This window comes from Mya arenaria, chromosome 3, assembly GCF_026914265.1.
Source record: "Mya arenaria isolate MELC-2E11 chromosome 3, ASM2691426v1".
Taxonomy (NCBI): domain Eukaryota; kingdom Metazoa; phylum Mollusca; class Bivalvia; order Myida; family Myidae; genus Mya; species Mya arenaria.
Window position 1 is genome coordinate 69,833,560 of NC_069124.1, and position 17,790 is coordinate 69,851,349.

General features: G+C 32.8%; 1 protein-coding gene across 1 annotated transcript; it reads left to right on the plus strand.

Annotated features, from left to right (window-relative positions):
* Nucleotides 1-523: 523 nt before the first annotated feature.
* Nucleotides 524-4,226, plus strand: LOC128228908 (uncharacterized). The gene is made up of 5 exons (XM_052940452.1): nt 524-652; nt 1,388-1,643; nt 2,680-2,777; nt 3,118-3,207; nt 3,425-4,226. Exons 2-5 carry the CDS (start codon nt 1,477-1,479, stop codon nt 3,466-3,468), a joined length of 399 nt encoding a protein of 132 aa, XP_052796412.1. The 5' UTR covers nt 524-652; nt 1,388-1,476; the 3' UTR covers nt 3,469-4,226.
* The last annotated feature ends 13,564 nt before the right edge of the window (nt 4,227-17,790 follow it).

Consider the following 17,790-nt stretch of genomic DNA (forward strand, 5'->3'; position numbering starts at 1 on the left):
ATGCACCTGATTAATTGAACGTTAGAAATTGGTCAATGCAGTTTGAAAAAGAAATCTTGAGAAAATAAAATGTATAAAATGTATAAAATGTATAAAATGTATAAAATGTATAAAATGTATAAAATGTATCAAATGTATAATAAATATTAAGGTATAAAAATATTGAAGCAAATTGGCAATAATATATTATCCTCAAATATGCGATATACAACACTTAATATCAGTCTAAAAGAATATTGTGAATAAGATTAAGCATTCGTCATTGTGTTACGAATCTATGGTGAGAGGGGAAAAGTTTTTCACAAAAGTGCAATTGTTTATTTCTATTATTCGAGATGTTTCATACAGCGAGCAGCCAAGCTATATCATGTCAATGGTATTTCCAGTTTCTGTGTTGATCTCATTTCACACTGGTGGGAAACATAACACCCGTAGCCTCTGTGGTAGCTTTCTGTTATAACCCACTCCATACATACTTAAACCGCTAGTTTGCTACTGAAGTATCAATAATTGAATACAACGAACGGGATAAGGCTGTACGTGCCGCTTAATCATACTAAATAGAAGTTTGACTTAATCTTTTGATTTAATAAAATACTAAAACATCAGTGATTAAAATAATACTATTGGATTATTCCAATAATTCTCTAAGGTAACCAACTTTTAGTAATTTAATAATTAAACTAATACATAAGCCAAATGCATTAGTTTGATAGATAGATTTAAGTTTAATGTTGGAAAAAGAATAGAAGCTTTTAGAAATATATATTTCGATTTTATTCATAAATATATATCCGATTTTTCATACAAGAATAAACACAAGCATGACTATTCACGGACATAGTTTAACGTTTGCTTGATATGAAATAAACCACTTGCTACTAAATTTCCCAATAGGTTTATCGTCGACCTTACAAGTGGGTGGGTTATCAGTTGTTAACAAGGTCAGGCGACGTTCAATACATCTCACACAAACACTGTATCCGTTTGGCTTCATTTCAAGTACAGATATTACTCATACAAACCTTGAAATGTTTGGATTACGATAACAAATAATAGAGTATGACGACTAGCTTAATCGCTCTCTACTTATTTTGCCAGTATAAACTTTATGAATTACATCTGTCGTACGCATACATGATTTGTGTTCGCAGTAATTTCGGTTGCGATAATGAAACTATATTAGGATGTTTATTTGTCTGTATCATTTAATGACATAACCAGCTTTCTCAGGATACCGATGTAACTCAGAACTCATTGTTGGAACGGTTGTGCTTAAAAACCGAATATAATTTCAGCTGTATGAATGCTGTGAATGAGAGCTGAAAACACTTCGGATATACTTTGTGTGACTTATCATCAAACATCAAATTTGTTTTATTTTCAGCTTTTTGTAAACTTCTTAAACCAGAGTGCCGTGAAGGGAGGAATTTTTAGAACAAACTTGCTAAATACTTAAGAAATAAAAAACAAAACATGATGCCCGTAAACTTTTTGGGATTTATTCCGATGCTGACCTTGGCGCTGTTGGTGGTTATTGTGGCGGGACGGTCTCTTGAGTCAAACGTCTCTGGTGCGGAACAAATGCAAAATGATGGTCTTATCATAATGGCTGAAGACGGTTTGCGGAAATACAATGGACCGTAAGTTGAAAAAGAGAATTACATAATAGTTTATTCTATTAGATTGTTTAAGTTGTTTGTTACTCACTGTACTTAAAGGGGACTATACCAAAGATTGGCATCATTATTTTCTGTAACGATTCTCAGGACAATTTTTTAATAAAATGTTTTACTCTTTGATATTATAATTGTAAAAAAAATACCAACATGTAAGAAATCAAGTCAGGGACCGGGTTCAAACCGATGTCGCCAAAATTGCAGCCCAGTGTTGTATCCAAAGCTGTATATCTAACTTGATAATATCACGTGGTAACATCGACTAGCCAATCAAGCATAAGAATGAATTCTACTAGATATACATACCAAGTAATCTTTTTTTAATGGAAAACTATGAAAAACATTGCAAAAAATAAATTATTTGTAAACTATGTAGTACTTCAGTTAGTTATTTTCAATGCATTGTACACATCGATACCAAGTAAATGTCAGTTTTCGACATTTTTTTTCGCTATTTCATCATACAGTGTATAGCCCCTTCAATATAAGTTTATTAACGTTTTTGTTAACACTTCGAATATTTACAACACATATTCCTTTAGAAACGAATGAAATGTCAGTGATTTATTAAAATAACTTATAAAAAAAATCTCGTAAATTGGAAATGCAGCTTTATTCAACAATACTGATAATATCTGTATATAACAGTCATAATTCGGATGCATGGTTGTATGAGATGAATGTTGTGCAGGTGGTTCATCAAATAGGTGTAGGTGTTTCCTTTATTCTCAATCCGATCATGTTCGATATCTGTATTTGATGTGAATGTGAATAACAGCTCAAATATAAAAATAACGTTATGAGTTGTGTGGTGTCTGTAAAATGTAGTAGTATCCTCTCTATGGATCGTTGAAATTGCGTCGAGCGTGTAGCATAAGTCAATCAAATCAATAATTTGAATCGATCACATGCAAACTGCTGTTAGCATACGTCTGGCGAAAGGAAGGCTATTTATTCGTGATATATGAGTTTATTATAAGATCTTTTTCCTATTCAACAGAGCAGTACACCACTTCGCCAGACACGGTCTGTGTAACCATAGTTTCGGCAAGGTTAGATTCTTCAGGGCGCTCCAGAAGCACTTCCATAACATATCAGGTTCGTTAAACACATTCGTTTTTTATTACACTAATTGTATTGAATATACTATGTTGTAATTGGCTAATTACCTAAAAGTACGTAGTACAACTTATATGTATGTCTTGGAATATTATGACTCATCGTATGTGGAATGTATTGTTCATGTAAAAAAGCGTGTTACAGAGTCACAGCACATATAGCGCTGTATTTTTTATTCGTATAAAATTATACTAAAGTACATATTGACAATATTATGTACAGGCAATTTGTCAGACAGTTTATCTTATCTGTATATCTGATAGGGGTTTCTCTTTGCTTGTCTCTTACATAATATTTCAATGCATATTTGTTGTTTCAGATGATATGAAAATCGCATTTGTCCTTGATATCTGCAAGAGACGAGATCATATGCTTACTAAGTGGGTTCAGGAAATATTTGATAAAGACGGTATGTTCTTAATCTAACCTGGTTTAAAGAAAAGCAATTCTGAACCAGTCTGATTTTCGTCAGGCATTTGAATTTGTGATTATAATATACGCAATTTGCTTTTTTAAAAGTACTATTACGCTGAGGTCATAAATTGTAATGTATATTGCTCAGCAATCGAACAAGATACACATTTACGTTCGCTCTAAACAAATTGTTTTACGTTTATATTTCAAAGGTGACGGATACATCAGCCATTTTGAAAGGGAGATAGACAGATGAGCCCATTACGACAGCGTTCGTCACACACAATGAAGAACAGCTATGTAATACATCTGTGTAACGTGTAACAGTATATTTGTACCGGATACGTTATTGAGGAAAAATCTGTCTCCTTCCAAAGGGATGTTACGGTCTGACGATTAAAATGGAAATATAGCGTGTCTAAATCTTAAGTCCCTTTAACATTTTGAATACAATTCTCCAATGTGCTGGGCGTATGCGATACTACCAGAAACCCTCTAGTTTCAAGAACAAGAAAGAAACGAACATATGTTGAGAGAACATCGAAAATATACGAGAAATTCTCTTTGACAAAATGACCTTTCTAAATATTGCCAATGTTTCCGATTCGTTACGTTAGCGTATCCTTATGCACATCACTACAGTCTGTGATAACCCTGTTTTCGGGGTATTTGTGGATTCATTGATTGTCAATGTTGTTGTTTTCATTTTACAAACATACTTAATATGTTGTACGCAGACAACACGAACACGTGTAGACACTGCATTGTCTAGTCATCTTTGTTAAATTATATTTTGCTTTTTTGCATCCCTTATTCCACCATGTTATTATTTACTCTAATGCGCGTCCAAAATAAAAAAAAACAACAACAAAAAAACACAAATACAACAAGATCGACCGCATAGTGTTGCGTACATTTGATTTAAAAAACTCATGTGTACATATTTACTTTATATGTATATTGAAATATGTTTCAATTTTATATGTGATTAAAAACTACATGTATTTAATTGTATGTCTATCATTTTTTATATAAATAAGGAGGATCCTGTTGAACAGTATAAAATACATCGTTCAAGACTCCGCGTACTTCGCCAGATTTATAAAGCCACTTTGAACAGAAAACCCCACTTTTATTAAGGCACGGTAAACATTTTTTATTTTTTAATAATGAAATGCAACCTTGGTGCAGAGAGGTCTGTCGTACTTCCAATATTCGACGCATCAAAAAAATGTACATTGTTTGTATCGCATATTGCAACAGTTAATGTCAATCTGATTTTTTGTGTTGTCGCAACACACATATTTTGCTGATTTTGTACTGTACACACTCAATTCGTCCCGAAGAATAAAGAAAAATGAATGGTATACCATTAAATGCAGAAATATTTAATGCCACACTCGTTAAATTGTTAGATTGTTAAGCATTACATATAACAAAGAAGGTTTATTTATCTAGGATAAGCTTATTACTTTCTAAAGTGTTTATCTTGCAGTATCAATGTCTGCGTTACCACCTTATCCTGTTTTAGCCAAAATTAGGTACACGTTTAAATCATAAATGTGTCGTGACGATACTTAACTCATCGACATAACCATATATCCCGAACATTTAACATTTTAGTTTAATTAAGTATCTGCATAAATGTTTAGTATACGTAGATACCACCAGACAAAAATATTAAAAATATATTCAGTCTATGGTTAAAGTAACTCGCTCATGGTTTGTAAAATGCTATCTTTAATTACGAAATACTGTAGCATATTGTTAGGAGAGTTAAAACAAAAATTCCAAAAGCTGGAACCCATAAGGAAATGTTAATTTTATTAATTTTGCTCAAATATCATCTTTGAATACCACAATTTCCATTAGCGTTTATTACCCGATTGGAAAGTACGGCTGTGTTATCGCGAGATTGTTTGACTGACATTATCACGTGATGTTATTAATGTATCCTAAATAGGTCAACATACCAACCACTTGTGTTAAAGTCCCTGTGGCCATGTGGACTACCTGCTGTTTTCTATTTTTGTATGACTTTACCGCCGTGGGTTCGAACTCCATTAAAACCAAAATACTTTTCTATGCTATAACTGTATTTTTTCTGTAATTTCGATATCATAGAGTAAAATCATGATAAAATAAGTGTTTTCAGATGCATTACCGGGAAAACTATTTTTTTAGTACAAAACCCGAGCGATTCACTTTAAATGTAATAAGGAAGCCGCAATAAGTTACCTATGAAATAACGTTTATAATTCCATATCATTTTCCTTATCAATATGCACTCTGGGTCCGCTGTCATCAAAACTTCAACACGTTCACTTTAGTCTTGATCTTTGAATATAAAAACTCATAACTTCATAAATTTGCCATCTGGTTGGCTAAAATTCTTAAGATAACTGACGCATAGGTAAGCTGGTTATTAACAAAATGATGTATACTTTTAAAAGTACAAACGTTTTCTCACGATTTCATTTTTTACTGAAATTCTTGGTAACAAGGATCACTCTAACATGAATTATATATAAGTATTGTTTTGTATGATAATATTGTGACCTATCATTTCTAAGCATAACGTAGCGGATGCTTTATTTTTTCGCACTCAATTAGTCAACCGTTCTATCCATAAGATAGCAGTATAGTTATTTTAATAGATTCATCTTTAAAGACACTGCTCGCGGATTCACGGAAGGGAAGCCGATATGCATGCAATGCGATTCTACATTTAAGGAATGAATTGCGGGATTGATGTCATTACCTGGGTATGAACGCAATTGGGATGGTCAAAGTGTGTGGAGTCCGAAGGATTATTTCATTAGATAGTTGTTTAAAAAAATACTTTATTTCATTAAAGAAAACCTTTCAGTAATCCTTTCCTACCCATGCTGTAAATAGAACGACCCGTCTGTAACCGGAAACGTTTTATCAAATGACGTCACGATAACGCGGGAAAAGATCAACCACTTGAAATCACTTTTAAACGTAAAATTGAAACACTTATGGCAACGATACAGTTAACATATCATATTTAAACACTTTCTAAAATGTTTATTTATATTTAACGGCACCTGTTGACACAATACAAACAATAACAAGATCAAAAATGTCCATGTATATTGTTATGCGATGAATTGCGATCCGAACATATCCGAAGATGTTGCGTTCGTCGATTGATAAACGCAATTGCCGAAAAGCAGTTCATTTAGGGAATGGAAGTTGACGTGTAAATATTGCAGGTTAAAAGACATAACGTTTCGTAGTATGTCGTCAGTTGGTGTCTATTTGACAGTTCTAAGCAGAAGTAAAGCTAAGTGCAAATCAATGACCTAAAATGTTCACAGACACAATTACGAACTTTTATGGCGGTCAAACACAAAAGCATTAAAAGTAAGGTTTCGGCTCATGCAATAAGTGCAACTAATTCAAACACGCTGTATGAATTGTAGTATGCGAGTGAAAATATATATTATTCCTGTCTTTACGATCTTACACTGAATTAAAACAAATGCTTTCTAAGCTGCTACCTAGTGTGTGTATACCACGTGATAAATTGCGTCATAAATGCTACGTCGGAATGCAATATTTTGCCTCGAATGAAGACTTTAAACAAAGAAAACTTTCCTATCCCTTCACCATTTTCAAGGAAACATAGCGCAGTCTACGCTGCTAACAGAGCCCCGCCTTCGGTCTTTTACACTGAGAGTGTAGTTTCTTAAAACGCTTCGACAACCCTTTTCGCAATATGGCCGTCTGACGGAGCACTGTCAAAACATTATTTTGGAAACAGGTTTGTCGAAGTGTTTGATGAAGTTAAGCACCTTATCAAACTCCGGTAATAAACCGAAGGCGTGGAATTTTAAGAGGCTTAGACTGCCCTTTGTTTCATTCAAAATGGTGTACTTAAACAAAAGTGCTACCTGTGGGACACCCCTAACGAAAAGGCATTTCTTTTTCCGGCACATGGAGAAATAGTTCTCAAATAGTTTTGTTTAATTGTTTAAGTGACAACAATTGGGCAATGGTTTTTGTGAATGCATCTTATGTTCCAAATAATAACAGTTAATGCACGAAATTAATTTTAAAACTAGATACTTCACTAAACAAATGCCATATATTCGCGCTAATAGGCAATAGCCGACACCCTCGAAATCGGTAAAACTAAAAGCTACTTGGATGCAGAATGAAAATTCATGTCTCGACATCGGAAAGAGTTAAAGGTGCAACATCATCACCACAGACAAATTTAATTGGTTCTAGGAAGTGATATTGATGACCAATGTAAACGATTTAATAAAGTGCAATGTAACACATACTTTAAACGTTAAAGTGCATATTGTTTACATTATATTTTGCTCTCAAATGTCATTTCAGTAAACCGAATGAACCACTGTTGTTATCTGTGCCATAATCTGGGACGAGCTTAAAAGAACAACATTTAGGTGCAGCATCCTACGTAGACCTATAGTGACATTCTGCAGGAGTGTACGAGGGCTTACACATTCTAAACTTAGTCTTGGCTATTTAAACTGCAGTCTACTGCTGCATTTGTACACTCTCGTGTTGTAAATCTAATGTTAATCACGTTCATTCAGAAAGAAACATTATTAAATTACATTAGAATTAAATGAAGAGGAAATAACCCTAAACGGAGTGAATATTCTCGAAAATCTGTTGTTGTTTTGAGCAAAACTATATAGTTGTACATGGACAGTATATTGCGCAATTATTAATGAATATGGAATCCATTCTGAAGGTAGTTGTAACGATAATTTTAATTGATGGATTTTACGCAGCTTCAATGTCCGGGATTGACACTACTTTACAGACTGACCCAACCGGTGACAGGCATCATCATTATCATCGAATGTGAGTTTTATGATATTTATTCGTACATGTTTTTTGCTGTTTATCTTTGCTGTAATCTTTGTTTAAAAACGTATTATGCCGGGAAAAGAGTTTATCCCGTTTTTGACCCTTGTGTCTTTAAACGACGTCGTACTTCAGCAGATGCTCCAGTATCTTGAATTGTAGTAAAATTGTACATATTCACATGTTCATAATATCCATGGTATTACTTGTCGTCTGTACTACAGTGTTTAGCTGTAGTCATACATTGCCATTCATATTGGACTTTTTATGCATGTATATACACATATTTTAACGCGCATTGGAAATAATGTTATGTTCATTTAGGTAGTATATTCAAGTTTGATAATGTTAGTTGTTAATAAACTAAACTATCATTCTTCTTTCAGAACATTAAAGCACTTCTCAGAACACGCTTTATGCAGTAATACTCCTGGAACGATAACGTTCCTGAAGGCACTTGAAGACTATTTTCTAAATATATCAGGTATGAATGCAACGTAATTATCCTTAATACGTTTGCAATAAATTGTATTTCTTTCAAAACTTGAATATTGAAAACAGCATTGATTATTTCAGATGAATGTGTAGGCTGGGATCCTTTTATATGTACACAAGATATTCTAGTATTTTCCAGTTTTCAATGATAAAACAGAAGTTTTTAAATAATGTCATAACGTAGCGATATGGGGTCACCAGATTTTATGCCCAATTGAATGGACTCGTAGCATAGTGGTAAGTCAAACAGCTAAAGAAGGTTTGCATAACGCGTTCCGTTTCTGCTAGACCGTCACTATTTTTATTCCTTCTCACAATATCCTCCTAATACGTCTTATTTCAGATACAATGCGGGTCAATTTTATCCTTGATCTGTGTTCGAGACGGGGGTGACATGCTGATTGGCTGGGTAAGGGAAATATTCGACAAAGACGGTAGGTATTAGTATTACGTGTTGACATATTTGCTGTTTTCTGCCGCTGTTTTGCACGATGTTTGGGCTCACCAGTAAGACTCCAAATATGTGTTGAATAAATTCATCTTGCTATTTAAACATTTTTTCATACAGGTTAAAAAGTTATTATTTTCGATTAAAAATGTTTTTTCGATAATAAATCGTCTTAATTAAATGGAAAAAATAGGAAATATGAAATACTCTGAAAACAGGCGTTTTCATTCTGAAAACAGGCTAAACGAAAAAATACGGAAAATGATTCTTTACGGAAGTCTATAAAACCATTCATTTATTATATACGACAGCGTCAAAATGAATGAAACGAAATGATTATCCATTAAAAGGTCCGAATTAGTTGAATGTCATTTGACAATGGCAGAAACGTCCGTTATGAAAACTGTTTTCATACGGAAATTCGTCCTGGCCTGGAATTGAACCCGGGTCGCCTTTGTGAGAAGCGAGTGCGTTAACCACTCCGCTAACCGGACAATCCTTACGATTTAATGACATAATTTAAATCTGTATGCATAAACAATATTTAACTGATGATGTAAATTACATGTGGTGAGAACTATGTATTTCTCTTTTCTAGAATGCATTAAGGTATGCATTTCGCTTTTGATAATACAGTTCTAAATTATTATCCACTGAGCTTGTACATTCCATAATGATGTCGTTTAAACTTAATGTACTTTTTATACCGCAGGTGACGGTTACATATCGCACTTTGAGAGGATATTCTACAACAACAGAAGGTTATATGGAGAGGGCATCTGGATAAATAACCTGTCAAACGACGTATAGCATTAACCACAACAAGAATAGTGAGGAAAAAATAGCAATACCTGAACACTATCACCATCAAGATGACGTTACCCCGATGTAAACTGTGCAGCATATGTCACTGTAACCAGTTGGCAATTGTGATACAAACGCTCAATTCACCAATTATAGGACCATATCTAAAGAATTGATTATTGCATATCGTATGATTGTCCAATGGTTAGACTTATAAGTCTCAACAAGCAACGTTCTAGAGCAGCAATAACTTCTAAGTGGACTTGTCAATTGATTAAACAGATTATCAAGATAATATTGTGTGGTTTGTCGTAGTGTTGACGCCACACGATGACGCTCTTGCCCATATTTTGTGCAATTCCCAGTATTACAAACTTAAGACTGAATGTGTTAGTCCTTAATATAAATTATCCTTGTCATGACCACTGAAAAGACTTGGCAATTGTCTTTTTTTATTTCAGGGCTTTTCACTGTATATTTTATTATTTCATTGACCAAATCTTACCTGGCTGGTATGTCAAGACCAGAATTGGCCTGGATTAACTTTTGATGCTGCATGTCATGAAATCGAGATTTCAATTTTCAATTTTGAATAAAACCATGTTTAAAAATTATTAAAAAATTCAGACCCTGGTAAAATATATAAACAATCCAACATTATTTTATAGGTTGTAACGGTCAGTTTCAGTAAAATGGCGCCCACTGTTAAAACTTGACTTGAAAAAGGTAAAACCAAAGTCATCTGTTAAAGCTCAGAATTTGATTTGAATGTCTTAATGTTTTTATACTGATGTAGGCGTTACGCCGAAACGTTTCAGATAATAAACTTTACGAGTGTGTGTGTTTTTTTGTTTTTTTTTTCAATTTCTTTTAATGTCACAAACTCTCCGCATCGTAAGTTAAAATAAATAACTATTACTGTTACTGGTTTTTAATGTTCCATCTTTGAAATATAAACGTTGGTACAGGTTTTCGGTCATTGACACTTCTTTGCAACTGAATTGTTAATATAATACACATAAGATGCTAGAGACATCAATAACGTCATAGATAATAAACACTCAGTAATTCTACACTGTTCCGCTTTTATGTCGTAAACCATAAAATAAATGTCTTAGTTCGTTTCGTTTTATTAACGATATTAAGTGCATATATTCTTCTTGTGAGAAGAAGAAGTGATGGTTATTGCATTTTAAGGTATGTACATAAACCATGAAGTGCAATAGACATTCAATTGCGATAATTTTGTCGGTTATGTTTTGTATAAACGGCATTCTTATACTTAGTTTCGAACGATGGTGAATGTACATGGTCCTTGGGTACTTGAAGTTTTAAAGTTGAAGATTGATGATTTACTTTATTTTCCATTGCCTGTAAGTTGATGCTCGCTCCGATTTGATGTTGTTTAAATTTTGCAATTATTGATAACGTTTTTACTTAATTACTTCTTTAACCACACAAAGCCCGCCCCTCCCTTCCAGGTATATTCCTATTTGTCTGACAATTCAGTGGCAGTCATCCATAATGATATATTAGGGTTTTTGTATGCGCATGTTTTCCATCATTGTTGATTGTACCGTTATATGTTTATCGTTAAGTGTCTGACCTAAACATGTTCCTCTACGCATGGTATTCATTAAATTTATGACTACTAGGTTTTTCCTTTATCTTCATAGACTCACCATGAGATTGTATTTAGAGAGAAGCTTTTTTGTCATATCAAAACGGATGCAATTTCATCAAACCGTTTATTCTCGGTTGAAAAAAATATTTGGCTCTGGTCTGGAATGTTTTATTAGCACAATAACGACAATGTCTAGATATTAACTAAGACTCATTACATGTATTATCCTGATTCAGTGCATTATAGCATCAGAGCTATAAATAACAAAACATAAACGAAAATGGTGAAACTTTTGATATTTTACCAAACCGTGTAACTTTTTTACGTAGTGAAACTAAGTCGTTAAACGCCTTATTAGAATATTTAGTTCAGGAAAAACCGCTTATAAAAACACTTCGTTGCTGATAGCTACACTTTAGTTGAAATGAAAAGATTAAATTAGTGTCGGTCCCGAATTATTTCTTTAAACAGTTTAATTTATACAGATACTGCATGTAAGAAATTTCTAATATACTTCTCTTGACACGCGTTGACGATAAGAAATATGCTTTAATTACCAATATGAACCAGCGAATGATTTAAACGGGTACCCACTCTTTGATGAATTTGATACATTGGTAATATATACTATGACACGTTCAGATATACGATGTAATAAGTGATACATGTCGCCGATGCAAATGACTCTTCTATAAAAGGACTATTTAGTGATTGAACATATTAATGCTGATAGCGGTACTAAAGGGTTAGTATAACGATTAATTTGTCAAATTGTCAACATTTCTGCCTCAGTACACTGGAATGAGTGTTCCAAATAATTTAATAATTCTTATCATAATAATCATAATCATCATACATAAACCAACTGATAGCCAACTGATTAAACAGCTTTATAACTGACATTGTTTAATTTCAATTGATTAAAAAGACACGAAACAAATGGAAAAAACACTGTTTTTATAGCTCACATCTCTTAATTACAATATTTGGTATTAAGAAACGACAACAGAGTAGAAAAATAGGTTAATCATATTTTATCAATGTGGCATTGTATGTCCAGTTTCAGTTAAAATAGAGCAGAACACAAACTTCAACTTGTATTTTATATGTCCGCATTGTTTATTTCACACTTTACTTAGTAACTTTATCATAGTGTAAAACTATATGATGATAATAAAACAATGAAAACTTAAGGGGCAAAACCCCAATGATCAAACATTTAAAAACAAATATGTTAGGAAGCATCCGTCAAGGGTAAGGCTAACCCTTACCCTTGGCAGGGTATCAAATTAATTTATATGACCAAAAAATCAATCCTGTCTAATATTTATAAATAATCACATAATTTAACAATTCTAGAACTCAATGATCGGATGCATCACCATAAAACAAATGAATCATATTGCGCAGCAGTGCTTGCTCCTAAAAGGTACACTGAAGACATCCAAGGACATCCATCTGACATTACTCGCCTTAGCAACGTATGTTAAACATATTTACAGGCCGAGTAACTGATAAATTATAGTTTCATTTTGATGATCCAAAGAAAAACAGAGAATGAAGTAATATATGTATTGAAATCCAAAACTGTTTCAAATTATGGCGATGAATACTAAAAAGATACTTTATTGCAGTTCTCTGGTTTATTTTGCACCGCAGAGAACCGTTCAAATCATTTGGTTGTTCGTTGCTGTATCTGATTTTAATTTATGTCGATATTAGATTTTAATTGAAACATTTAATGTTCGGTTATTGTGGTTTATGACAAGAAGTATATATTAATTACAGACATGAGACATTTCATGGTTCAAGCGGGTATCCTAAGTTTGATGAAACATGATTAAATGGTAAAATATCAAATTACAAGGTGAACCTGTTCAAAAGTGATAACATGACCCGAAACAAACGGCTTTTCTGCCTAGTTCACATTTGATATGCTTGACTACGTTACAATTAAACAATTGCGGTATTGCATACTACTATGAAATTAATCTAAACTCACATTCCAGCCTTCTCGATTGTAGTCATCGTCTTGTTTAAAATCGGTCAATTTAAACACGCGTGCCTAATACATCTCACAAATGAAATAAAGATAATATATACCTCGATAATTTTCAGGCCCTGTTCAAAGCGTACATCTTCCCAATGTTTAACTAGTCGATTTTTGTTACAAAAGTATGTTGTATGCGTAAAGGTTATTTTCGATTGATAAACGATAACTTACTTTTTATGAATTGGACAATATATTGCCCATTCGTGAAACACGGGCATAAGGGGGCATCCATTTATGTGTAGCTTTATCTTAAGCTAAATTTTCGTAAAATTTCCCATTTGGTAATGATACCTTATTTCAGCACTTTATTCCCATAATTCTCGTCTACTTGTAGTTAATCATTTGTTTCCATTAGTATTGATACTTGAGACCCATATTAATATAGAGAAAGCTAATTTTAATGTTCAATATTAGATAATGTTGTTTGCCTTGTAATAAGCTTATAGTCAGAATTACTCATTATCTGTCATCGTTTATAACTTAATCTGAGCTATACGTAGAGTGAATCATAACACACCTAGCATTATATTAATGACACTGTCATTAAGTTAAGTGCCAAAGTATTATACTACGTTCACTACGGGCGCTAATGATCAAGTGAGTCAATGTGAAAGGCATTGTTAAATATCATATATCCAACAATATTTATGTTATTCAATTGTATCTTCCTCGTTCTGGAACATAGTATTATTGCAATCATAACGCATTTAAATTAGCTCACATATTTCCCAATATATTAGAATAGACATATATGGCATAAACTTAAAAATACTTCGATCATTCAAAAGCAGGACACTGATAAACAGTTTTCTTGGTCATTTGCTCAAACTGAATGTGTAAATGACAGACAACTTCGGTCTAATTGAATGTGTTCATTAAATGTTACTGTGTTTGCAACAACGAATCGGAGTTCAAACCTGGAGGAACATTTAATAAATACCCACTCCATGCATGGATCCATTCGTTAGTGGCTTCCATATGATGGACAAGTGCGAGTGTGTGGTAGGAAAAGAAGGCAGCAGTAATAAAAACACTACAATTTGCATTCAACTTAATCTGTCTGTAAGCTTGTTAAATCTTTTTTTGTGTTAACAGTTAAGGTTCAGAGAAGGTGCGATCAGACATACAAATAAATTGTTTGGTATATAATATTACATATTAAGAAGAGTGCAAATGGGAATTTTTACCTTCCTTTCTATACAATAGTAAGAACATGAAGCGGCGTAAACAGTGTATTTACTCTCATTATGGCATATGATATGAATTATAATATATGGGACATATGATGTTTATCTAATTGTCTAGTTTCAAATAAATTCATTCATATAAATTTGTCAGTACCAGTAGTCGGTTTATCCATTTTCTTAAAATCAATTAATATTACATTAACTTTTGTCATAGTTTGAAAATGATAATCTTGGTGTGTTACCACAGAAATGCATGGTTTATGTCGTGCATTCATAGTCGGACCAATATATTGATAAATATGTAAGGGTGGAAGTACTTGCGTGATTTAATTGACTTTTCCGGTAGGCGTACGGAGGGATTATAATTCGATGGGAATCTATAGCCTGAGTAATAAATGAAATCTACTATAAAATAAGATTCACTTCCCACTAAAGCTCAGTTTCAGTATCTAAGGTTTCATTCAGTTTTACATAATACATATATTTATATGTTTGGATTATATATAAAACAAAAACAAAACAAAACGTTTAGCTTATATTAGGGAAAATAGGTAATATCATTCGATATTTTTATTACTTATTTCGATCTGATATGATATTTAATATGTTGTTTACATTTTGATTTAATACAAAGTTTTTTGTTAGAATGTTTTTAATAAACCCTTCAAATAAGTATCATTAAATTTTAAACGATTAATCATGATAATGAATGGTAGATAAAGTAAGACAATTATTAACAAAATAAAAGGCATGTGTATTGATTTTGTATTAATATAAAGCCTAAAAATTCGTTGCAATGTGAATTTGTGTCAACATTGATGCTGGTTGTAACTGCACAATTCATATTATATACTGATGCGTTTATTATGTGATGAAGTTTATTGCGCGTATTAGTTAATTTTGAAGTAAGATAAATGTTTCGAAAGCAAACAAGACATCCGTAGTATTATCATTTAGGCACCCATGGTGGCATATTACTGCCGTAAGATAACCTGATAGCATTCGCGAATAGTTTCTTTTGAACCACCCATTTTCGCGATAATTAATAAAAACACGAATCTTATCAAGTTAACCACTTATCACGTTACTTAACTGGAATTCGCAAATTATAACTAGATAACCAGTTACTGCTAGAAGCCAAAAGTGCATTTATAGCTTAGTCGTACCACGAATCCTAGTTAGCAAGTAAGTATGTAATGTTCTCAAGTGGAATTCGCAAATCATAACTAGATAACCTGTTACTGCTAGAAGCCAAAAGTGCATTTATGGCTAAGTCATACCACGAATCCTAGTTAGCAAGTAAATATGTAATGTTCTCAAGTGGAATTCGCAAATTATAACTAGATAACCAGTTACTGCTAGAAGCCAAAAGTGCATTTATGGCTAAGTCGTACCACGAATCCTATCTAGTTGACCAGTAAGTATGTAACGTTCTCAAGTGGAATTCAAAAACCATAACTATAACCTGTGAGTATTGGATAGCTAAACAGGGTAATAGGTGGCAGTTATGTGCACGTTTACGCCTGTTTTTAGTATAATTATATTTATCTTACCAAAAAAAGTATCGTGAAAATTAACTAGATAGCTAGATAATTATCTCGAAAATCAAGTGGTAAAGACGAAACAATTCGCGTACACTATCAGGTTATCTATCAGCAGTAATATCCTACCATAGGGATCGGATTAAGTTTAGTTTGTAACGTGAATATCTCTTCCTGTCCGATTGACCTTATCCGTTTGTCACGTAGTTTTCATTGTTTATGTTTTCACAATAATGGTAATAAAAATGCAGCGGTGTATGTAAACGGGATATTTTAACGGGGCCTTCGTTAGCGTTTTGACTACAGCTTTTCCATGTAGTTTTCATTGTTTATTTTTCGACAATTATGGTAATAAAAATGGTGCGAAATATGTTAACATTTGTTTTTACTTACAGATTTAACACAATATGAAATTGTTTGTCGTGTTGGTTCTGACTGTTTTCGGAATGGACGTTTTATGTGTATCTGGAAAGTCCTTCCACTATTTGTAAGTAGCATCTTTAATGACTACAAAGTATATGTTGATTTTATTAATTAATTATAGGTTTGTGTTTCTAAAAAAAAATGTTTTTTATCATTTAAACATTAATTTGATCAATGCATATTCATTTGCTAAGTGTTCGACATTATATTGACTGACTGCTGACTTACACAAATAAATATTTATCGAACTTGATAAATACTCCCATTATTGAAGGAAAACATAATAGAGTATAAAAAAAATTCTTTGAGTGGAGGGCGAAAACACGCCTGTACGGTCAAGAAAAAAGAAAAAAATACAACAAAACAACTCGCCCATGAGGACTCTTTGTAAACTGAGAAAAAAATTGACCTATAAGACTTTTGTTGAAAAGTGTTACAATCTTGAATTTTAAAGACATTATTTGAGCATATATCAAAATTTGTTAAAAACTTCCTGCCGTCAGTATCTTAGTTTGACTGTCATTATGAAGTATCACGTTTTGTTTCGTCAGAAAATAGTGCATTTTAAATAACAATAATTTTCGAAAGACATTATTGTACATAAGAGTAAGAGTTAATTTAAAGAATGAATTGCGGGGTTGATGTCATTATCGGGGTATGAACGCAATTGGGCTGTTCTAAATGTGTGGAGTCCTAAGGACTCCACGCGTACTTTGACCAGCCTTTTGCGTTCGTATCCCCGATAATGACGTCAACCCCGCAATTCATTCTTTATATTTACACCAATAGTTCGTTATTTCATTTAAGAAACGTTAATAATACTTCATTTCATTTTGGACAACCTTTTAAATCATTTCTTAACCATTCTGTTAATAGAACGATCCGACTGTAACCGGAAACTTTTTTTTCAAATGACGTCACAATAATGCGGGAAAAGATCAATCACTTGAACTCATTTTTAAACGTATTATTGAAACTCTTTTGAGAACTAAACGTTTAAAATATAATAACTTAACACATCCTAAAATGTTGATTTATATTTTACGGGACCTGCTGACACAATACAAACAATAACAAGATCAATTGTTTTCATTTACATTGTTATGCGGTGAATTGCGATCCGAACATATC